Source organism: Thunnus maccoyii, chromosome 22, assembly GCF_910596095.1.
Source record: "Thunnus maccoyii chromosome 22, fThuMac1.1, whole genome shotgun sequence".
In the NCBI taxonomy this organism is placed as follows: domain Eukaryota; kingdom Metazoa; phylum Chordata; class Actinopteri; order Scombriformes; family Scombridae; genus Thunnus; species Thunnus maccoyii.
The window spans coordinates 26,017,679-26,042,961 of NC_056554.1; the positions used below are offsets into that span (position 1 = coordinate 26,017,679).

Here is a 25,283-nt window from a genome sequence, read left to right on the forward strand (position 1 = left end):
TTCTTCAAACTGACCGTTGGGGTCTGCAGTGGCGCAATAAAATGAAAGACTAGACATCTCTACTCACAACTCTCTAATGTAAAATGCGATGAATGAGGCACAAACTGTCACTTTTGGCTCTAACCAGCCATTTATTCTGGTAACTAAATGATATCAGGTCTCTCACAGTCAGTTTCGTGGTAACAAAGTCTACAAAACACTGAAACAATGAAAGAAATAGTGGAAGATTTACTTTGAAGCTAATATCAAGCAAGCACAACACAAATTAAAATTAATCATCAAGAAAAGCATTTGCTGTGGTCATCAGGAGTACACGAAATACACTTTTACCAACGAAAACTAACTTCTTATAGTGTTTTTAACTGAGTTTATACACATCAACCTTCCACAGGGACAGGAAACCACAGACTGGTAATGGAGTTTGGGGCCAGCAGGGGACACTCATGTTACACATAACACACCAGTCCCAACGGTAAACTAATAATAATACATTATTACAAGACTAACAAAATAAAATAGTAAATAACATAATATTAAAATAGAAAGGACCAATAATACATTTAATTTACAGTAATAACAGTAAGAATTGCCCAGTAATGGCAAGTGGAATCATTACCTCCGTCACATTCACACCAAACCAACTTGTTGCCTGCAATCGATCTGCTTTGGCTGCTTTATTCATGATCAAACTGCCCCCTCATCAGTAACTCTTCAGGACTCTACTTCAGTGACATTTATTAACATTATATTGAATTTAATAGCAATACTGGACAAGAAAATGTTAGCAGAAAGGCTTTAAACTCAAGGCCTACTTTAGCGAGTTAGCTAGCAGCACCGTTTAATGTTGAATAAAGAAATCTCACAAACATGTATCTGCTGTTTTTACTGACATTATGACTCTTGACTCTTCATAAAAATCTCCCCAAGTCCTCCCCTGTTTTGTTGGATACATTTCAGAAATGTGTATATTTGTAGGACAAAAACAATAATTCAGCTGCTGATAATAGCAAAGGACAGAAGCTAACATTAATGTGGGTTATATTTAAATCCACTGATTTCTAAAATAATTCAAAATGTGGAATTCTGTAGATCTAAAGAGTCATTTACATATTCATTCAACACAATTCATTCAAACTCAACATGAAACTCAAAAATGAAAAGTAAAAAATCTTTCAGGCTAGAAGTTAACTCTAACTTCCAAAGTACATTTCTGCAAGAAACAGTTAATCATTGAGTTTTAAATTCAGCCACATGTGCTGCTGATAGCGTACACGCTGATTCTGAAGTTACTGTTCGTAGCCCTCAGTTTGTAGAGCAGCTCAAGACAGAACAACGCTGTTATTAAACCTGCAGTACAGAACTTCTGTCTCCCCCTTCTGGCAGTGAGAGTAATTACAAAAACACTGTCGATCCGCGCTTACATTTTAGGTTCCGCCGTAGTCTACTCTGCCTCTCCTATTGCAGCTGTAAAACGGTGGACAAATTGTTTTGAGCATCACACGACCGCTGTGAAAAGAACCATTTCTGATCTCATCAGAATTTGATCCATGCAGTACAATAACATTAGGAAAATCTAGAAGAGCCGCACTATGAAATTATTTTTATTCAAGTTAGCAGAGAGCTAACCAGATGTTAGCCAGCTCAGCTGGCAGAAGTCTCTGGTGTACATGCTCTTCCCATACAGCATTCGCAGTCTGCATTATTCAGCCAGTGCAAGAATGTCGCCACCAACACCAGATTTAAAAACTCTGTATACTGTCAAATACAGAGATTTATCTGTGTGAGCTTGTTTGGCAAGGGCTTGAGTGTAACAGACGTTAATTTATATGTAAAAGTCCCTCACTATAACTTTAAGACACGGAGAGGAGGCAGGGGGACACCGCTGACTTGCCTTCAACACGATGCTGAGTGACTGCGTTGGTGGATTTTTAGGGAATGCCTCCAAGTAAATGTTTTCCCACATTGCTCACAACTATATGGTTTCTCTCCTGTGTGGATGCGTTGGTGGATTTTTAGATGAATGTCTTGAGTGAAAGCTTTCCCACATTGATCACACCAGTACGGTTTCTCTCCTGTGTGAATGCGTTGGTGGATTTTTAGTTCACTGACCCTGATGAAAGTTTTCCCACATTGCTCACACCAGTACGGTTTTTCTCCAGTGTGGATGTGTTGGTGGCGTTTTAGAGTACTGTCATCAGTAAAAGTTTTCCCACAGTGCTCACACTTGAATGGTTTCTCTCCAGTGTGAATACGTTGATGGCGTTGAAGGGAATCTCCATAGGCAAATGTTTTCCCACATTTCTCACACCTGTACGGTTTCTCTCCAGTGTGAATGCGTTGGTGGATTTTTAGTTGACTGTCTGTAGTGAAAGTTTTCCCACATTGCTCACACCTGTACGGTTTCTCTCCAGTGTGAATGCGCTGGTGGATTTGTAGAGTACCGTTTGTAGTGAAAGTTTTCCCACAGTGCTCACATCTGTACGGTTTCACTCCAGTGTGAATGCGCTGGTGTTTTTTTAAGGCACTTCTTGTATTGAAGTCTTGCCCACACTGGTCACAGCTGTGAAGTTTCTCTCCGGTGTGAACTCTCTGATGAATCTTTAAATATGTTGATGTGGTGAAGGCTTTGTCACAGTGCTGACAGCGGTGATGTTTGACTCCCTTTCTTCCTGTTTGTTTCTATGGCAACAGACAAACACACAGAAAGAGTAAGTGAGGTGACATGGTGGAGTGAGTGATCTAAAACCATAAATAACATTAAGATCATGTCTTGGGAACATAACCCACAGTGTTCAAGTTGGACTAAAGTATTTTTTCAACCTTTATTTATTCAAGGAAGTTTCACTGAGAGGCAGTTTCTCTTTTGCAGGAACACGCTGATCACATTCACACCTGGAAGCTGCCCAGTACAACCACAGTCTGACCTGTGGGCCACTGAGCAGCTCTACTGGAGCAGTCGGGGTTAAGGGCACCTCAGTGGTGGTAATGCCAATTTCTACAACTTTATATTTCATTTCCCATCTCTCAAGCTGTTTTTTCTACAAATTGGTTCTTCCCCTGCTTCAGGTCGAGGACTGACCCACCTGTGTGAGGGGCTCACCTGTTGTGTGACCGCGGCCTGAACGCCACCAGGCTGACTTTGCTGCTGCAGGAGGATCTGCTGCTGAGGCTGCTGGATGATGTGCTAGAGAACAGGAGGAAAAGTGAACATATAAGAGCAACTGAAGGGAGTGAGAGACATACTCGCACACACTGAATCCTGAGGAAAGATCATTTATCTGACTGTAGTCAGCAGGACGTTTTAGGGTTCAAGAATGTGGAAAACAGGACTGTTACAGGTCTAACCCCGGGATTCCACCGGGAGCGTGTCAGAAGCGGAGCGTCTTCACTGCGGGGAAGCCTTCTGCCGTTTAAAGTCAGTTGCACTCCTACTACAGTAATTACAGCAGCCTAGTCAAAGCTGATGAAGTCCCTTAAGGCTACCGTAATTACTGCAGTAGCAGGGCAACTAAACTGCCCAATTTTGTTAACTTGCTCAACTTTCGTTGATCCTCATGCTTCTGCTGTGGTTAATTAGGCTATGTCGTTAAATGGTTTCTTTATTCATCTGCTTTAATTGCGTTTATTGTTGATATACAACCAGGAGTCTGCACGGGGTGTTTTATTTTGAAAATTGACTGGATGTTTAATGCCGTTTCTGTGTCTGACTTCCTGCCCAGATCGATCTGCTCTGTGCTGCTTGACGCGGCCTCCGTAAAAAAAATAGTCGAGGCGTCTATCTTTAGCGCAGCGGAGCGGCGAGCCACTTCTGGGACGCTTCTGAAACACGCCGCGGCGCCCGGTGAAATCAGATACATTGACTAGAGTGGCCATGATGAGCTCCGGCAGCCGCGACGGAGCCGGAACGTGGCACTGACGCACCCGGTGGAATTCAGGGGTAAAGGTTGTCACGGTGTAAATGCTCATGTTGACATGATCATATACTGGCCACATTATCCTGTGCTGTAGTAGAACATATGTGGAACAACCAAACCACCTTTATTTTTGGACAAAACCAGCTTTTTATGATCCACTCTAGGTTTTTTGTTCTTCCATAGAAAACATGTCATTATATTTTGAGCTCTTTAAACCGCTGTGGTGTGAATTTAATAGGTATAGATGAGAATAAGAAAGATATTCACCTCTGTTTGACCCCAGAATAACAGAGGTAACAATCCATCGTTTCAGGTCTTCTCTTATTGTTTTTAGAGGGACTGGATCGATATTTTCAAATATCCTGAAAATCACACTTCAATCAAAAATAAGCAAAAAGCTAGGTAATCCCTCTAAGACCATATGTTACATAGTTGAGCGAGAACACAAAGGAAGCTTTCATTGTTCACGTCAGGTGGTCTGCTGGTGGGTCCCTGTTGTTAGTTCACTTATAGAGACTTCTTCAAACTACTCTGTATTTACTACTTTACTTATTTTGATGAACATGTGAGAGACACATTCAGAGTGGCTTCATCTCCAGAAGACCCACATCTCTGCAGACAAACAGCTTTATGTAGCTGAAATAATAATGAAGAGACGATGGACTGATCAGATACAGGACCAGCTGTTGGGTTTCCATCCTTCAGACCGAGATACACGCAGCGGGCACATTTTGACTCCTTGACTCAGAGCTAGGTGTCCTGGACTGACCCACCTGTGTGATGGGGCTCACCTGCTGTGTGACCGCGGCCTGAACGCCACCAGGCTGACTTTGCTGCTGCAGGAGGATCTGCTGCTGAGGCTGCTGGATGATGTACTGAGTCCCGATGGGGGCGCGGACAACCTGCAGGATCTGACCTGAGAGACAAACAGAAGCTGTAACGTCACATGACTGTTCAGCAGCATTTCTGTCATGAAGATATAAAACTGAACGTGTAGAAATGTTTTACCTTGACTGGTGATGAGCTGTTTGTATGTGGAGATCTCTGCTGGTAAAGTAAACGCTGCTGCACTCTAGTGGAGGAAAAGAGAACAAACATGTAAGAGTGACTGAACAAAAATGAATATGAAGTGAGAAACAGAGTGATATACTGTCAAGTGATTTGATTAAAACAGTCGTTATATAATAAAGTTTCAGAAAGTGGGAATAACAAAAATAACTGAAAACAAAGTCAGTTGACTTGATAAACTTGTGCGTCACCGTCTGTTCATCATTCACAGCTGTTAATCAACAGAGGAAGAAATGAAGATGATGTAATCCATAATCATCTTATACTTGTTTCACCACAGGATGTTTGAATGTCTGGTGGAACTGCTGAGTTGAATCTGTAATAGCTAGTATAAGAAGTTGAGGGAATGTTTCCATTGAAACACCAACAGGTAGTGTTGTATCAAACTGTTGCAGAAAAATGTACCAGAGCAAAAAACTCTCTCTTAATAATAAAAAGGGAGTCAGAGGTCCAAGCAGCAAAGTGTTCTTTAATGCCGGCAAAAAAGGGGAGCAATCAGCACTTCTACAACGAACCAAATCGCTCCAAAGGTTTTTCTTTGGGGTTCATTGTTTTTATGTCCTTGGGTCGGCTTAGGTCACACCTTATCATCCACCCTCCCTAATTTTTGACCAATTATTATGTTACTTTTATCTCCGTCACTCGTTGTTGGTCAAAACTCTTCAAAACAGGTTTTGAGCTGTTTGAGGATATGTACTGGCATATTCAATTCTACCTGATTATATCCAATTTTTTATATAAGTATTGGGAATCATTTTACACCATTATTGCCAAGTTGTCTTCTGGCCTTTTATTTTTTATAAGTTATTCTAGTCATTTTACAGCCTTATTTCTTGATCTCCTCCAGAGAGTATTTTTTTAAAAGGTGAAGACTTTAATGCAGACCCAAGCAAAGTGACATGTAATACAAACACACTCCAATTTCTCCAGTGTATGATTATGATTCTTCTACCGTGCCTCTATACGTACAGTGTGATTAAATATGGTTCATGAGATTATAACTACACCAATACAAATTGTATCACACTAGCCCTTATTGCTTATAAACTTATAAAATCAATCTGCATAGCTTAATATTGTCTTTAAGAAGAAAGTACACCACAGTAGCTCTTAAACAACACCTTCTAACTTCCTGGAATGATGTTTTGGGGGGATTTCTACATCTGCAGGTATTAAAAAAAAACAAAAACAAGCTGAAGGAAGAGCTGGTATTGATTTCCTAGTGTAGCTGACTTTGATAGTGATGATTTTAGAGATTTTCTTTGGTTGACTACAGCCCTAGCAATGAGTTCAGCTGTGTGTTTCTCGTCCGCTACGCTGCGCGCACACACGCGCTGAGAAAGAGCAGCAAAACGCATCGTTTGTTTATGTTATTTGCCAAATTTATAATTTATGTGTGTTTGTTTGCTCATTGTGAGAGTCTCTGCTGCGTTTTGCTGTTGTTTATGGTGGCGCTGCTCTCCAGCTGATCACAACTACACTCGTTACGTTATTGTAAGTGCAATAAAAGCTTCAAGAGTGAAAACCGCCCAAAGGGGGCGGGGGGGGGGGCACAGACCAACTATATCGGATTGGGAACATTAATGGGATATGAAATGAGCCCTCGGAGAGATCAATATATGGAGCAAAGCATCCTTGTATCTAAAATAAGAGCATCCAAAGTGTGAGTAGCCTGTAGATCTAAACTAGACTCCGCTCTGCTCGTCTATCCAGCTGCTCGTTTTATCTCGATTATCTTCTTCTCATAATCGTCGGAAAACCGAAACCAAAATAAAATTCCATTAATCGCCCAAACTGTCAATCAAAATCCATGTCCACTGATTAACTGGTCGAGTTTTTGGCTTTCGACTTGCCTGTTGGTGAGCTCAGATCTAGAAACTGGGGGGAAGGAGTTTAAATACATGAAGTCCTGAACACTGACCTGTTTATCTGTGGTAGCAGAGGGTGAACCTGGTTCTTCTCTTTTAACAGGGTTGATGGTGTGGTTCTCCAGGTTCTGGTTCTCCTCTATTTTGATCTTGTAGTGGTCCTGGTCTGTGAAATCCAGCAGGTCTCCTCTCTGACTGATGGACTGTTCTTCTTCTTCTTCTTTTTCCTGTTTTATGTCGGGTAGCAACCAGTGTTGAGGTGCATTACTGACACCTGCTGTGTTGTTGGAGTGTGAACCAGAGTTTTCTGTCCCCTTAAACAAACACACACAAGAAAAAACATTAAAAATAAAATAAAAATAACAATATCTCAAATGTTCAAATGATCCAAAATTCAGCAAAAATCAAAGATTAGAGAAAAAGTCCAAAAACTGAAAACAGATTTGTGTATCAGAACTTTGTTTTTTCTTCTTTCCTCTCCCATTAATCATCTCACCACCCCTCAGATTTATCTGCTGACCCTTTGGAGGGGCTCGACCCCTAGGTTGGGAACCACTGGACTAAACTAGCTAACTGTATATAAAGTAGTGTAAACTAGCTCCACCTCCAGCAGCTACGACAGTAACATGCTGCTCTAACACTGATGCTTCACTATTAATAATCTAATGATGTCATATATAATAATATATCAGTCAGAGGGACCAAACCACTACTTTTACTGCAATACTTTAACTACATCAAGCTCATAATACTTATGTACTTTTACTGCAATACTTTAACTACATCAAGCTCATAATACTTATGTACTTTTACTGCAATACTTTAACTACATCAAGCTCATAATACTTATGTACTTTTACTGCAATACTTTAACTACATCAAGCTCATAATACTTATGTACTTTTACTGCAATACTTTAACTACATCAAGCTCATAATACTTATGTACTTTTACTGCAATACTTTAACTACATCAAGCTCATAATACTTATGTACTTTTACTGCAGTAGGATTTTTCATGCAGTATTTTTACTTGCAGTGAAGCTCAGTATCTGACATTAACTAGAAATCCTCTTCAGAAACATTTTAAATGTCTGATTTCTGGGTTTTTTTTAATGTGTGATGATACTGAAATCAGGAAACACTGAAACCTTTTTGTAGTTTTTACAGCCAAAAGAATCCCTGAACACAAAGTCTGGAAGTGTTTTAGTTTCCTTTTTTCAGACTTTCTCTCCAACAACAGAATGAACAGATGATACACGGACCCTCCAGACTCGTCCTCGTGTCTTTAGTCTCGTTATGAAGCCGGTTTTATCATGAAGTCCTGAACACTGACCTGTTTATCGGTGGTAGCAGAGGGTGAACCTGGTTCTTCTCTTTTAACAGGGTTGTTGGTGTGGTTCTCCAGGTTCTGGTTCACCTCCATTCTGATCTTGTAGTGGTCCTGGTCTGTGAAATCCAGCAGGTCTCCTCTCTGACTGACAGTTTTCTTCTTCTTCCTGTTTTATGTCGGGTATCAACAGCGTTGAGGTAGACAAAACACAAAATTTGAAAACTTCACCTCGGGCTTTTAGACATTTTTTTAAATATTTCTGGACTTTCTATTGATAAAGAGTGTTTATTAATCATGAAAATAATCAATTCTTGATTATTATCTTGTTTTATCTTTCTGATCAACAGTCCAAATTATTTGACATGATATTCAGTTTACTAACAAAAGATTCAAATTCACATGTCAGCAACCTGCTAATGTTTGGCGTTTTTGCTTTAAAAAAATGAATAAAATGATTTTTTTTTAAACTTGTGAAGAGGATTTAAATGACGGGAGGAGCAGCGAGTTCAGTGAGAAACAGTCACTGCAGCTGTAATTATTACTGGAAAATGAGCCTCATACAGAGAGAGAGACTGGACTGGGAATATTTTCTGCTTTCTTTAGTCTCTGTGACAGTAAACTGAAGATCTTTGAGAAACACTGATCCACATTTTTCTGTTTTATTATAATCTTTTTATTTCATTTAATTTGATGGTTATTTTTTATTGATTGTATAATCTTTTATTATCTTAACTACCCATCTATTATTGTCTCATTCACTATTTTGCTTTTTAATTATTTTGGTGAGCATTAGTCTCCTAATCCATATTAACCATAAAGAACATTTGTCCGTCACCTGTAAAGCACTTTGATTTGTTTCATATAAATAAAGTTTGATTGATTGATTGTAAGGTTTAAAACTTACAGTATTGATCAAAGCAGCAGTAACCTTACAGAATTACAACAAAACAGTATAAATTAAACACACAGGGACTGCAACTGACGATTATTAACATAATAATTATATATTTTAACATTTGTTCACGTCTTAAGGCACTTTTACAGAACAGTTTTCTTTTTAAATAAATCACTTCTTAAGCCTGAAAACATGAAAGTGACCAGTTAGCCTCTTAGCTTCAGCTCCGTTAGCATTAGCTCCTTTAAAACTACCGTCTAAGCTTGAATTCTTTCAAACTCAGCTCGAACAAAACGTAAATAAACAAACATTAAAGTTAACAGTGAGCTAAAACTACCGCTAACAGCTGTTCGGAGCTAACAGCGGCTAATGAGCTAACTAGTTAGCACCGGAGCTAGCCCAGCATGCTAACGCAGGCGCAGTTCGGGCTTCTCTTCGCTTCTGTTCGTGCTCACTTCGGTTTTTAATGTGAAACAGACACTTTAATGTGCTCATGGTCTGTTTTTACCTGCAGTCCTGCCGCTTTAAAGCTCAGAAATAAGCTCAACTGTTAGTGCAACAACATAATTATCCCGCCGCCAGTTCGAGATCAACAGCGAGACTTCCGGCCTACCAACGAGACTTCCGGTTAGCTTTATTCTCGTTCAAGATTTCAGTTATTGAGATGAACTCGCCCCCCCCCCCCTACCGGTCAGAAGGGAGAACAACAGGCGGCGTGTTTGTTTAATTCAGCAGCCAGTCCCTCCAGGATTTCACAGAGTGTTTATATGATTATTGCAGCAAAAAAATGCGATTAAAAAAGTATTTGTAATATTTGTAATATTCTTGTGTGCTTTTACGGAAGGACTGCATTGAATTAGTAGCTTAACAACATGAAAATAAGCTCTTTATTTAATGTGTACTTCTGTCTCTCTTCTGAAGAGATTCTTATATTCACATGTAAACTAGATGGTGAGACATCAAATGAAAACATCGAATTTCATTCAATTTCAGTGGATATGAATTTGACTCATTGATTATTTTCACATTTGCTTTTATTGTAACTAATGATTTCAAATACACACGTGTAACTGCACTCTAAGGGCGCACATTGTTTAGTGTGCACATATTTTATTTATAGCAGTAGTTTGTTATATGTTTATTTTAATGCAAAAAAAAAAGTTGGACAGTTTTTGTGCTGGGAGAGAGCATGTCACTGTGTGTGTGTATTGACTGTGGCCCGTGCTACTCTTATAGAGAATTAATGTGCAGATCCTGATTCCTGGTGTGACTGGTGTCCTTCAGCCTGTGAGCAATCATCCTACAGCTGCTACAACTGCATATCACAGAGACGACTAGAGTTCAGTGTTAATGTTGAATGTATTTTCTGAACATGAGAACCATGGGCTCAAAGTTATATAAAAAAGAAAATATTGTACTTCAGTTCCATGTATAAGCCTTTTTTAAATAAACGTTCACCTCAACATTAGCACCAAATAAAATCAGTCAATCTGTCATTAAAATAAATCCATTGACATAAACTTATATATTTTGAGAGAGACTTGTATTTCACAGTTTTGATTAAGAACATATTCAACCAATGCAATGAGCCCTTCACTAGATGGAATAATTGAAGATCCCTTCATACATTTATTCATCCCAAAATCTACAGTCCTCCCTCTGTTGAAAAATATATTTAAAAGTTTATCTGAAGCTAATATCAAGTCAAATCAAGTAGATTTCTTTCAACGTTACAGTCTTTTTAGTGCCAAAGTTCCTCTTTTTGTTACTATACTTCCACCTGCAGCTCAACATGGAAACACAAAGACTGTTAATGTGTCAGATATGGTAAATGGACTGTACTTGTATAGCGCCTTTCTAGTCTTCCAACCAGTCAAAGTGCTTTTACACCACAAAGCACATTCACACACTGATGGTTCAGCCATCAAGAGCAATTTGGGGTTAAGTGTCTTGCCCAAGGACACATCAGCATGTGGACTGGAGGAGCCGAGAATCCAACCCCCGATCTTCCGATTAGTGAACGACCCGCTCTACCTCCTGAACCACAGCTGCTCACTTGATATGACTAACTCAGACTGCTGAAGCCTCATATAAGCTTCACATCTACTTTTAAATGACTGTGTGGACACACTGTGGATTTTGGCCTCCATCACTTCCACTGGGCAAGAGGCGGGGTTCACCCTGGACAGGTCACCTGTCAATCACAGGGCTGACATATAGAGAGTCGTTAGAGTTGCTAATTAACCTGACCTGCATGTTATTTTGGTCTGTGGGAGGAAGCCGGAGCATCCAGAGAAAACCCACGTAGGCAAAAGAAGAACATGCAACACAGAAGGGCCTCAGCTGGCCGCTGGGTTCAAACTGAGAACCTTCTTGCTGTGAGGCGGTGACTCTTTTCTTTCTTCTCCACAGGTTTAGGAGAGCAGTGTTGGGTGAACTTGTCTCTCTGCTTGGTGTGTTTCAGGCTGAGCAGGACGCAGCTGTCGGCTCTTCATTTGCATGGAGAGGAAACAGTGATCAGTTCTCCTCAGAGCTTTATAACTGACAGCTTCATGCACCTTCCTCACTGTGATACAGAGAGCAGCACAAACCAAGAGAACCAGCATGTCTTTCATCTGCATCTGCATCTTGGTACTCACTGTGTGTACCAAAGGTTGGTCATCTCTTCAGTCTACGTTCAGCTCATGTTCACTGTTTGGTTGGTTGTTGACTTGATGTTCCTGTGTTGTGTTTTTCAGTGAGCTCAGCAGACATTCTGGTCACCCAGACTCCAGAATCCCTCTCAGTCCAGCGGGGAGAATCTGCCACCATCAGCTGTAAAGCCAGCAGCGCCATCGATGATGATTTAGCCTGGTACCATCAGAAACCAGGAGAAGCTCCTAAATTCATTATTAATTTTGCTTCTAGTATGTCATCAGGTCGATACCAAGGCAGTGGATATAATTATGATTTTAGTCTGACCATCAGTAACGTACAGGCTGAAGATTCAGGAGTTTATTACTGTCAGCACCATGAAGAGTTTCCACTCACACAGTGATACAGAGCCGCACAAAAACCTCAGTCAGTTAAACAGGAAGTGACTGTAGCTGAAAGAGACTCAAGATTCAGCATTTTGTTTTTGATGCTGTTTCAACAGCTCAGAGTTAAAGTCAGATCTACAGAGTTTTTTCTATTTTTTCTATATTTTTTCAAGGAGCTGGAAGCACCCTAGTTTTGTGGTGCAGGACATTGCTTGTTGTGCCATTTTGCACAACCTCTGCCTCAGGGATGGAGACACACTCGAGCCTGTAGAAGAGGTACTGCATGGGCCAGATGACGGAGGTGGTCAGCTTCAGCCATACTTGCAGTGTGATCCTTCAGCACCAAACAACACTCCTCCAGCTCCCATGACTATTATCGAGGAGACACGTTGAAAACAAAGCTAATTCAAATGTTCTTCAAGTTTTTTGGTTCAAGTTTCAATACACAGTATTTAATCATTTATTGCTATTTATTGCTGTCAATGTTCGTAGTCATTTTTTCCATCCATTACAGTTTGGGTTCCATCCTAATTATTCTACAGAGGCTCCTGATTGCTTTTTTATAGAGCAGCTTAAATCGTCATTCAATAAAGGTGAATGGTTGGAGCATTTTTTCTGGATCTTAAAAAGGCATGTGACACATTGAACCATGATATTCTCATTTATAAACTTTCCAAATTAAAATAATTTTGCTGATAAAACTCTACAATGGTTCAAATCCTAGCTTTCTAACTGTAAACAGTGTGTTATTAATGAGAGATCATCTTTCCAAGAGCGTAAAAAAGGGTTCACAGGGTTCAGTCCTTGGCCCATTTCTCTTATTAATCACTTATCAGAATCATGTTCTGGAGCAGGTTTCCAGATGTATGTGGATGATACGGTCATATATCTGGTGCAACTGTTTGGTCAGTTTGTACCCGGCTGTCTCAGCATTTACAGTCCACTGCAGCATGGTTTGAAAACTCACGTCTCACACTCAACATTAAGAAATTTCTGGCATTTTGCAGAAGTTCATGAGTTAAATTTAGAGATTAATGGACGATGTATTGAAGAAGTTTTGGAAGTCAAATATATCAGCCTGATGTTAGATTCCCAACTTAAATTTGAGAAGCATATTAAAATGGTGAGCAAGTTCGCAAAAGCAAAATTACATGCATTTAGACTCATTAGAGATTGTTTACCATATCATGCTGCAAATAGTTTTATGCATTCCATGAACTTTTCACATTTAAGTGATTGTGTGACTTCTTGGTCACAATCAGGCCTCTTATGATGATTTACAATCAAGCCTTTAAAATTATGGACAGGAAGCCAATAAGATCACACCACTTCCATGTTCTTAAGAAATTAAATATGGTACATTCTGATCATTTTGTTAAATTTACTAACTGCGAACTCATCTATAAATGTCTAAACAACCAGCTCCTCAGGTGCTCAGTGACCTGGTGGTTCCTGTCAGGGTTTCTGTCTCAGTGACAGGACGAGTGTCTACTGGGAATTGTAAGGTGCTCTTTCATATCCTCACTTGGACAGACGTCTTTTTCTATTCAGGAAATCACCATGTGGAACTCTTTACCCACAGAGCTGAAAATGGATCATGAACATTTTAAACTCAAACTGAAACAGTTTTTTTTAAAGAGGGATCAGTCGTGTGGTCATGACTGATCTGGTGCTTGCTGTTTTATGAATTTTACTGTTGAGTTTTGTGTATTTTAAAAGCCCATGTAGGGACGGCATTTCAAATAAGCTTAGGGTATAAATCAATCAATCAATCAATCAATCAATTTTTATTCATATAGCGCCAAATCACAACAAAAGTTATCTCAGGGCACTTTTCACATAGAGCAGGTCAAGACCGTACTCTTTAATTTACAGAGACCCAACAATTCCCCCATGAGCAGCAGCAGGAAAAACTCCCCGTTAACGGGTAGAAACCTCAAGCAGAACCCGGCTCTTGGTGGGCGGCCATCTGCTTTGACCGGTTGGGTTGAGAGAAAGAAAGAAAGAGGGAAAGGATGAGAGGGGGACAGAATAACAACAATCATAACAATAACAATAAGTATAAGTAGCAGCAGCCAGGAAAGGATGCCATCAGGACTGTGAAGGACCACGAAGGCTCGGCCCAGAACCCAGGGTTTCCTGTGAGATGAGAAAGCACAAAAAACTCCGGGGAAGAAGCAAAGTTAGTGACATGCATTGATGTTACATGAATGCATACAGATGGAGAGGAGGAGGAGGAGAGAGGAGCTCAGTGCATCATGGGAAGTCCCCCAGCAGTCTAGGCCTATAGCAGCATAACTAAGGGCTGAAGGGCCAGAAGGGTTTCTATCGGCAGCTGAATAGACGGCCGCCCACCTAATGCTTCATCCATGATGAAGAACCACCTCCACGTCCCAGCAGTGGGCTCCCCTGATTCAGTTCCACTCCCTGTCGCTGGCCTCCTGAGCTGCTGCACACATTACAATTTATATCAAAACAGTTGTAGTTTATGATTCATGTGGTGTTCATTTCAAATACTAAATACAGCAAAGAAAACACTCTGGGAACTCTGATTATTAATATGTGTTCTCATTATCTTAGACTGTAATTTATTATAATGAAACAAAACTTTGTAACTTGTATGAATTTGAAGTTTTCCCACTTCTTAGCAGGTCGGGCAGGACTCACCACACCACCAAGGCCCTTCGCTTTCAACATGGCTCCGCAAAATGTAGCAACATGTAGCCATATTATTGCAAACACAACAAATGAATCTAACAATATCATTAACAATAATGTTAGATGGCAATTTAGTCAAAAGATTAAGTGTAATTTTACTTTTGTTATAAATACACATCAAAATAAGAAGAACATGCAACACAGAAGGGCCTCAGCTGGCCGCTGGGTTCAAACTGAGAACCTTCTGAGCACACTGATGGTTCAGCCATCAAGAGCAATTTGGGGTATCTTGCCCAGGGACACATCAGCATGTGGACTGGAGGAGCCGGGAATCAAACCCCCGATCTTCCGATTAGTGGACGACCCACTCTACCTCCTGAGCCACAGCTGCTCACTTGATATGACTAACTCAGACTGCTGAAGCCTCATATAAGCTTCACATCTACTTTGAAATGACTGTGTGGACACACTGTGGATTTTGGCCTCCATCACTTCCACTGGGCAAGAGGCGGGGTTCACCCTGGACAGGTCACCTGTCAATCACAGGGCTGACATATAGAGAGTCGTTAGAGTTGCTAATTAACCTGACCTGCATGTTTTTTGGTCTGTGGGAGGAAGCCGGAGCATCCAGAGAAAACCCACGTAGGCAAAAGAAGAACATGCAACACAGAAGGGCCTCAGCTGGCCGCTGGGTTCAAACTGAGAACCTTCTTGCTGTGAGGCAGCGACTCTTTTCTTTCTTCTCCACAGGTTTAGGAGAGCAGTGTTGGGTGAACTTGTCTCTCTGCTTGGTGTGTTTCAGGCTGAGCAGGACGCAGCTGTCGGCTCTTCATTTGCATGGAGAGGAAACAGTGATCGGTTCTCCTCAGAGCTTTATAACTGACAGCTTCATGCACCTTCCTCACTGTGATACAGAGAGCAGCACAAACCAAGAGAACCAGCATGTCTTTCATCTGCATCTGCATCTTGGTACTCACTGTGTGTACCAAAGGTTGGTCATCTCTTCAGTCTACGTTCAGCTCATGTTCACTGTTTGGTTGGTTGTTGACTTGATGTTCCTGTGTTGTGTTTTTCAGTGAGCTCAGCAGACATTCTGCTCACCCAGACTCCAGAATCCCTCTCAGTCCAGCGGGGAGAATCTGCCACCATCAGCTGTAAAGCCAGCAGCGCCATCGATGATGATTTAGCCTGGTACCATCAGAAACCAGGAGAAGCTCCTAAATTCATTATTGATTTTAATTCTGGTATGACTTCAGGTCGATACCAAGGCAGTGGATATGATTATGATTTGAGTCTGACCATCAGTAACGTACAGGCTGAAGATTCAGGAGTTTATTACTGTCAGCAGCATGAAGCAACTCCACGCACACAGTGATACAGAGCCGTACAAAAACCTCAGTCAGTTAAACAGGAAGTGACTGTAGCTGAAAGAGACTCAAGATTCAGTATTTTGTTTGTGATGCTGTTTCAACAGCTCAGAGTTAAAGTCAGACTTACAGAGTTTTTACTAGATTTTATTAAGTGCAAACAGCCGACATACATGACGACATACAACAACATTAAACTGAACACAGTAAGATAATATAACAGAAACACATAACGTCGTTACATGAAGTCTGGCAGAAGTCAACAGAGGAACTGTATGTTAACTGCACACAGGTCATGAAACTTTGTGCATTTAATGACTTTAATTGGCAGCCCAACAAATATATGGATAAATAAATAAATAAAGGCACCATTTACATTGTGGAGGAAGAAAAGTAAAGAGGAATAAACAAAGAGAAAGAAGGTCTCATAGCAACGCTGAAGAATCACCTGAACTACCACCACCAATATATAAAATATGGAATTTTTTCCTCCTCAGTATTTGTAATTGACACAAAATCACAAATCTTTTAAATCCTCCATGATGATGCAAAGATCTGTATTCTCTATAAAGTTCCTGCTGCCAGTGACGGTGCTGAGGAACAGGACGGTCAGCTGTAAAGCCAGTGCTGATGTGGACCTGCCACGTCGATCCTGGAACCAGCAAAAACACAGGAGAAGCTACCAGAGTCATGTGACTGGAGCAGGAAACACTCACATGGCAGGAATCCCGTCCCGGTTCCGTGTTGCCGGACCAGGAAGAGACGTCATCCTGATGATCAGAGGAGTTCAGGATGAAGATGCTGTTAAGACTCTGCACTTTAATTCTCTGGGAACTTGGAATGAAACACAGTATGTCTGGATTTTAAATGGTTCTCAACTATCTGCTTTTTCACCTGATTATTCCAAACTAACTGCCGACATAAAACAGGTCACTGGGAATTTAACCACTTAAAAAAAATGGAATAATAAGAATAACAAGTTGGATATAAAAGGAGCTTCTTCTTCTCCTGAAGTATACTCACATCTGACATCTCAGTGCACTGTGATGATTTATAGTTGGATTTGTTTTCAACCTTTGGAGCTGTGGATTCTCATGAGTGTGTGTGTAGTTCAACTGGGACGGAGGTTTTTGTACGACGCTTTAACCAGCTTGTATCACTGTGGTACAGCTTCGGCGGAGGAACCAAACTCATCGTCAAAAGTAAGTCACATTTTTTTTCTTTTTTCCTTTTCTGAAGTTCACAACTTTAAAAAACTGTAATTAAAGAGATTTTTTTTCTCAGAAAATAAATAAAATCTTATATTAGTCCTGAACATGATGACTGTATAGTGTTTTAGGATCACTGACACTGTTTTTATCCACAGTGATCAACCTCGTAAATGATTTACATCATTTTAATTGATCATTATGATGAATTAGTGATCAATTAGTGAGTTCATTCTACTCGTCAGATCTGGTTTTCTCAACTAAAACTTAAATTCTGTAAAGTGAAGAGAAGGAACAAAATTCACTTCTCATAATTAATTCTCATTTCAGGTGAATTTCCCAATTTAGAATTAAAACATTTATTGTTCCATTTTAATTTAGAGAATAATACTTTGTTATATAATTAAACAACAATTAAACACACACAGTAATGCCTAAATTAATTTATTAACATTTATAAATTGCGTGTAATTTAAGTAAAGTAAAACTAAAGGACAGAAAAGTACATTGAACATTCAACAACTCAAAAGTATTTTATTTGTATTCTACTGAGTGTACATGCTGTGTATATTACACCTACCACATGTTCCATTGGTTGAGAAAGTATAACTGTACTAAACTATAAACCTTTTGTGTGTATTCAAATTTAAACTGTGTAGACAGTTTGTTAAGGAAGGTTAATACTGTTAAAATGTGAAGAAAATCCCTGAAATGTCTTTAAATTCACATTAACTTTACTGATTATATTTAACATTTCTGTGAGTTTGGAAGACGTTTACTACTAATGAGGTTACTACTACCTACTACTAGTACAATTTACAATATTTTAACATATATTTAAAAATATTTAAAAATAACGATTTACTCTGGTTTTTCATAGTATTTCTATAACAGTTACAGACAGTAGTAACAGGTTATATTCTCTGTATTTATTAGAGCTGAAATGATAAGTTAATTCATTGATTATCTGACGATCAAAAGAAAACAAATAATCAGTAATTTTGATTAATTAAAGTAATTTTTTAAGAAAAACTGCCAAAAAATTCACTGGTTCTTTCTATAATATTAAAGAGTTTTGAATGTTTCACAGCTTTTGTCACTGTTACTGGCATTTTATAGACCAAACAGCTTCCTGGGGTTTAGTCTCTACAATTAAAAACATACATATCGTGGATATGATTATGTGATTCCAGTGTTTTTAGACTCAATATGTTGAATGAACCATATGTGACAGTCCTCCATTAACTGTATGGTCGCCTCCTTGTAGCGGGGGTGTCCGTGCCGCCGTCCGTCTCTCTGCTCCCCCCCTCCTCTGAGCAGCTGGCGGCGGGTCAGGCCACGCTGGTCTGCGTGCTGAGCGGCTACAGCCCGCAGGGCGCCAGGGTGAGCTGGACCGTGGACGGGACTGAGGTGACGGAGGGTGTCCTGACCGGTGAGGAGGTGGAGAGGGACGGAGGGAAGTCTGTCCGCAGCAGCACCCTGACGCTGAGCAAGGAGGAGTGGCAGAAGCGAGACTTGTTCACCTGCCAGGTGTCTCATGACGGCGGCGCGCGGTCAGCTGAGCTCAGGAGGACACAGTGCGGCCTGTAGGGACGCAAACCTCATCTGTTGACCTGCTGCTGGTGATCCGTGCTACAGATGCTGCCTGCTTTCATGTTTGTTGTTCAGAAGAAAATAAAAAAAAGATGTTTGATTTATTCAATGGTGTCATTGTTGTAAACACATTCATTCATTTCCCGCCATCAGTAAAGATGATGACACTCACTCAGCAACACAGTATTTGCATCGAGCTGTGACTGTTTATTTTAACATGCTAAAGAACCAGAGGGGTGTTTTGATACAGCAGGACAACTATTGAACCGGGATTATTTCATTAAAGCAGAATATCCGTTTCATAAAGGAGGTTTAAATAAGCCTGACCTCAGTTACCATGGAAACATAGTCAGCTTCACCTCAGCATCAACTGGTCTGACAATCAATAGTTCCTCTGTACTGCTGCTCATGTGAACATGATTTTCAGTTCCTGCCAATCTGATCATTTATCGATCAGTTTTGACACAGATGTGCTTTAGTTACACTGCTTCGTTAAAACATGAACTCATATCTGTTTCAGTTTTATCTGCACAGTATTCCAGCCGATATCTGCTTGTTTTAAATGTAGTATCATTAAAATAAAGCTAATAAATAGCTTTTATTCATGGCTGTAGTTTAACCATATGGAAGATGTTATATTCATGTTACACACAAACCAAGTGGTACAATCAAAATAATAAATAATCATCTTATTTTCCTGTCACAAAATAAACAAGCTGCTTCAGCTTCTATTCGATGTGTCAGTTGTTTAATTGCATGTCGCATCTTCTATACGTGTATCAATATGTTGATTCATACTCAGCACTTATTCAAAGAAAGACTTTATTACTCACGCAGGACATGACAACAAGCAACAAACTGAAGTAAAGTGAGTTCATCTCCACGTATATATCTGGTCTACAGCAACCTGCTACAGGTTCTCCTCTGCTGTGTTTGTGGAGGTTTTATTTTTTACTACTTGTCATGTTACACAGTATGTTTAATGTACAGATCTGTGGCTGTTAACACCACAGATCTGTCCTGACACGTTTGTTTAAATGTGATCTGGGCTCAGCTGTCTGATCTCATTCACTCTGCTAGTGAAACAGATCAATCCTGGATCAGGTTTTTTTAACTATAAACTCTGCTTTTATCTGCCTTCTAAATGAAACAACTCAACTGTTCAATCCAGCCATTTATCACCGAGAAAATACAACATACGCAGTCATATAAACACTGCTGATCTGTCACTGATAAACTCTGTCAGCATCATCTGGAACTAAAAGAAAGCAAACAGCATTTTCAAGTAATATATGTATTCATAATGTACAAAATATTTAATCCGGCCATCATCATGATTCCAAAATATCATCAATCAATATATCAATCAGATGCTCAGATCTGTGGCTTGAAAAGTAAAAAATTAAGCTTCAACCAGCGAATCATACAGAGGTCGAAGATCAGAGGAGACCTCACTGAACTTTACATGTTTACAGACGAGTAAACACATAATATTAATTTACTCTTGAGAGCATTGAGACTGGGTGTGATCAATAAAACACTTGTAGAACAGCTTCTTGCGGTTTTTGGGTGAAGTGATTTGAAAGTTGATGAGCCGTTGAACATCTGCTGGCAGTTTCTGGACCTATTCCGGGAGAAAACACAACCGACACACCCTCAGTTGAATATGAACATGAAAATCATTTCCTGTTCAGCTGCAGAGGCCAAGTTACCGTGACAATGCAAATAACCAGCAAGTGAAAATGTTTTTGGTGTCATAGAAGAAGTTTCCAACCTTGGTTTGTTGTGCAGCTCAGCAGCGAGCTTAAATAAGTAATAAACTTAGTGCAGTTTATTGGATATTAACTTCATCCATATTGTTTATGGTTTGTTTTCCAGATTTCAAGGATGATTTCAAGCTTTGTTTGTGTAAAATGACAACATAACATATTAAATAATGGGTTGAAAGATTTGTCTTTAACTTCCTCACCTGTGACAGTGATCCAGCTGGGTGGAGACTCTCCATGACTGCTGATGTTACACTTGTAGAGGCCTTCATCAGACTTGGAAACATGGTGGATGGTCATGTGACCTGCAGGCTCAGTCCCGATGAGGGAGCCATCTCTATAGAAATTAGCTGGGAGTGTGGAGTTCTTTGTTTTACAGTGTAGAGTGACATCATCTCCCTCCATCACAGGGAGGACAGGACTCTGCAGGATCACTGATCCACCTCAACACAGAGACAAACTACAGCATTTCATCATTTACACTCAGCTTCATCAATACTAACTCCACAGTCTGATCTTACCAGTGACAGTGATGTTGATGCTGTTATTGGTTGCTCCCTCTCTGGACTCACACCAGTAAAGTGTTTACAGTCCAGAGTGACATCATCTCCCTCCATCACAGGGAGGACAGGACTCTGCAGGATCACTGATCCAGGATTGTGCAGCCTTGGTAGACGTATTCACGTATGTAAATAAGTAAGAACATATTTAAGAAAAAGAGTAAGTGAGTTAGTTGTTGTTCAAACACAATTTGCTAGTGTTTAGCTCAGACTCATAAAACTGAGAGAAATGTCTTTCCTTACATTTCACCACCTAAAAAAACAATATTCAAAAGTAGCAGTCAGACAGAAGAAACTCTGTGCCCCAAAGCAGACGCAGTCCAAAACACATTATTACATTACATGGTTGTAACCCAGACATCAAGTACCCACAGAGTCTCTCTCTCTTTTGGTTTTGATGTCATCAGGAAACTTGTGTCTCCAAATGTTCTTTGAGGAAATCCACCCGGACCTTTTAATGATCTGATCCTTTTTTCTCTGCCTCGGCCTAATTGCTAATTAAATGTGTGATGTCATGTCCAATAATTCACATTCTACCTTATATGGCAAAAAATCCGGTTCAGCCACAGTCACAGTCTTTACACAGTCCTACCATGACTGTATGTATCAGCCTTTATCAATGTAAATGTGTTTTATAATATGCCTTTAACATTCAGAGAGAGTGTTGGTTCTCACTTTCACCACACGGTGGCGCCTGATCCCCAGGAGCAGGTTTGCTCTTGTTATCACCTGTGTTGTTTTTCTGTTTAGTGACCAGATTAATGTCTGAGCTGTTGCTCATTTATTGATTCAAGTTTCCTCTTCTAGTAATTGTGATTTGTGTGACCCCTGCTAGTATTATTAGATGAAGAAGTTAGATATTATTTCATGAATAATATATGTCATATAATATTCCTTGTGTGGTGAACATGTTATAGTAGTTTTACTATAAACCATTGTCTATTTACATCTTAACTTAGATACTGCATCTCAGTTATTTAATGTTGAAAGACCTACACCCTCACATAATCATGATTAAGATTAATAACAATCATAAGTTTATAATAACCATTTGAGATCACAGATTCCTACAGATGCGTCTCATTACCTTACTGGACTGGGGTTCTGGCTGCTCTAGGTAGTAGAGAATACCAGACTTTTGTGCTGCATTTGGATCTTCTAAAGAATGAAAACCAAGAAACAGGGAATAATTTCATGGTTGAGTATTTATTTCACCACAAATTAACAAACCGTCACTTTTGGCCTGAATCAGCTTTTATTCTGGTATCAAGAAAATTATATAAGGTCTCACACAGTCAGTTTTGTGATAACAAAGTCCAGAAAACACTATAAACATAACTGACCAAACTGCTGATTAGCAAGTTACACAATGATGATCTAATGTACCGTTAATCTACTTTAATTAATATAAAATCCTCATTTGATGGGATCCACGTCCCAAAAGGAAATCTTTAATGTCCGGAGGAAACATTAAAGCCTAAATTCAATTCTCAATTTGATCAATTAATCAATCTCATAAAACCATAAGTTCTTTTCAAAACAGTGACCTCTATGCTCAAAGGAAACCACGACTTCTTATGATAAATGAAGACATTTATTAATGGCTAAACATCTTAATGATACATGATAAGGCACAAAATGTTTAAATGATAATAGGAGTTTGAAAAAAAAGAGAATAAATAGAAATGGTGGCTCGCTGGCTAGCTACGGGGAATGCTAAAGAAAGCTAACCGTCTTATTTTAACTTAATTTGACATCAACCCTTGATCACAAAGCCATGTTATGCCTTGCTGTTGATGTTGCCTCAGCAGGTCCGAGGTTGCATTGGCTTGAGTTGGTAGTTAACTGCAGTTATCTGCAGGATATGATAAGACACATGTTTGCTGTTTCCTGTGTGTTCTTGTAACAGAGGCCGCTGCTCTCAGTCTGATGTTTATTATGTTACAGGTTGAAGCTCAGAGTTCTGATTAAATGTGGTGGAAATCTGAAAATAGGAGGTATCAGAGTGTGACTGCAAGACTGATGTGGGTTATAAAGTGTATGTTGTAGACCAGCAGTGTAAGGATGTGTGTGTGTGGGGGACGGATCCGGCTGTCATCAAAGCTGTGAGAAGAACTGTAACATGTTCAAGGTGAAGATACTTCCTACTTCCTCCCAGTAATGAGCACATGTGGGAGGTGGTTACATGTTCAAGGTTAAACTATGTGAGTTCATCCAAGGTGCAAAGTGTGAAGTGTGATTTTTCTGTTACAGTCTCTTATTTAATAGAAAAGTATGAATAAAATCATGAGTCAGGGAGAATCGATCACCGGTGATCACTGAACGATGACATCATGCGGATAACGATGACCTCACGAGATCAAGGCATGATGGGAAACGCCTGGCTGTGGCCTGATCAAACAGCTGAAGTGTTTGATCGACAACATGACGTTTTATAGAAACTCTTCATTCTACATTTGATTGTAATGATTTTTGATTTAATAGTGTGATCCTGCACTAAGAGTTCAGATGTGTTGATGAACTTTTATCAGCTGAGGATGACAGATAGCAGCAACATGAACATTACGTATCATGTAGTTCATGTCAGTGTTATGAACTGAAATAACATAAAACTCTTGGTAACATGAAGATTCTCGTCTGTACAGATGTGAAGTCTGACAGTCTGAATATTTGACAGATAAAGGATGTGATGTCTATTTCTTCCCATACATTGTTTATTTCATTTACAGCAGTCTTTACAACATTGATAAAGTACATAAGAAGCAGAATAACAAAGTGTCTGCAGGTCTTTAAAAGTCTTAAATTCAGTGTTATAAACATGAGCTCTTAGAAATGTGTTTCTGCTGCTTCCACAATAATACAATAAAAACATCTGGCTCCATCCAGATGTGTCCTGATTGTCATCTGCAGCTGGAATGGTTGCTAGGCGACAGGAGCGGCGCCTCGTGACGTACAGGTAAGGGCGGGAACAGCCGGTGATGCAGCCTCCGCGGTCTACAAGGGACGAACAGTTTATGTCTGTTTGTTTATTAGCGGCAATATGGCGGACGCGCAGGCGCACAACGGCGACATGCAGCAGCGGCCAATGAGGTATTTACACGTTTCAAGTGAAGAGAAACACAGTCCGTCAGTCAGAGAGGAGACCTGCTGGACTTCATAAACCAGGACCACCAGGACAAGAGCGGAATGGAGGAGAACCAGAACCCGGAGCACCGCACCGACAACCCGGTTAGAGGAGAACCAGTCTCACCCTCTGCTACCACCGACACACAGGTCAGTGCTCATGACGTCATTACGAGGCTCTAACATTAACTCTGTTTAGTCACGTGGCTGACCAGCTGTCCCATTCAACACAGTATAACGTTGTCCAGGCTGTGGTTAACCAGTGTTACAAATCAACTGGTTTCCCTGGTAACTGGTTACGGCGACAGCAGATGATCCAATCATGGAGAGGAAACGTTGATTGTGATATTATTATTATCCATCTGATTAATTCAGCTTATTGATGGTTTATGGATCAATGAAACATGTTTAACTTCAACAAGTTCATTTATTGATCCATAATTTATCCACCTGACCAGCAAAATGATTGATTCAGATACATAACGGAGCTGCATCTACCGCCTGTTAACAGAATGTTTACATGGTCAACAGTCACGTTTACTGCTGCAGTAATCATTAGTAATGAAGGAGACTGCTGTCCTGCTATCACATGTTGTTTAAACAGTGGTGGAATAAATACTCTGATCCTGTATTTTAGTAAATACAACAATGTAAAAGTTCTTCACTGCAAGTTAAAGTCCTGCACTTAAAATCCTACTTAAGTAAAAGTACAGAAGTATTACCAGCTAAATTTACCTAGTATTAAAATATTAAAGTAAAAGCACTCGTTGTCGGGCTGTGACTGATATATATTGAATATATTTAACAAAGTACATTGTTCACACTGGTAAGTCGATGCATGAGCAGCATTTTAGAGGTGGAGCCGGTTCAACTACTTTATGAGGGTTATAAAATATATTTTAGGGGTCTTG

General features: G+C 39.9%; 2 protein-coding genes and 1 gene segment (V, D, J or C); 2 read left to right on the top strand and 1 right to left on the bottom strand.

Annotated features, from left to right (window-relative positions):
- LOC121889588 (zinc finger protein 239-like) overlaps positions 1-25,283 on the top strand; it is a 133,974-nt gene that overhangs the window by 103,062 nt on the left and 5,629 nt on the right. Inside the window, exon 1 of one of the 4 annotated variants that reach the window (XM_042401654.1) lies at positions 23,970-24,522. The exons of the other annotated variants lie outside the window; for them this stretch is intronic. Within the exon in view, the coding sequence (XP_042257588.1) occupies positions 24,436-24,522 (87 nt within the window). The 5' untranslated portion in view covers positions 23,970-24,435. Of the gene's footprint in view, positions 1-23,969; positions 24,523-25,283 lie in introns of those variants that run through there. 4 annotated transcript variants of the gene reach the window in all.
- Positions 108-9,693, bottom strand: LOC121889638 (zinc finger protein 239-like). Of its 4 annotated transcripts, none has more exons than XM_042401762.1 (7): positions 9,586-9,693; positions 8,186-8,348; positions 6,904-7,164; positions 4,923-4,986; positions 4,787-4,830; positions 3,101-3,181; positions 108-2,679 (listed from the first exon to the last, which is right to left on the bottom strand). In XM_042401762.1, exons 2-7 carry the CDS (start codon positions 8,273-8,275, stop codon positions 1,894-1,896), a joined length of 1,326 nt encoding a protein of 441 aa, XP_042257696.1. In that variant the 5' UTR covers positions 8,276-8,348; positions 9,586-9,693; the 3' UTR covers positions 108-1,893. The 4 variants fall into 4 exon arrangements, with proteins under 4 accessions (XP_042257696.1, XP_042257695.1, XP_042257697.1 ...); XM_042401761.1 differs by having other exon boundaries at positions 3,101-3,184; positions 4,706-4,830; XM_042401763.1 differs by lacking the exon at positions 6,904-7,164 and having other exon boundaries at positions 3,101-3,184; positions 4,706-4,830.
- Positions 15,645-19,630, top strand: LOC121889753. The segment is given in 4 exon segments: positions 15,645-15,746; positions 15,832-16,118; positions 17,288-17,324; positions 18,598-19,630. Coding segments are annotated over 4 exon segments (696 nt in total).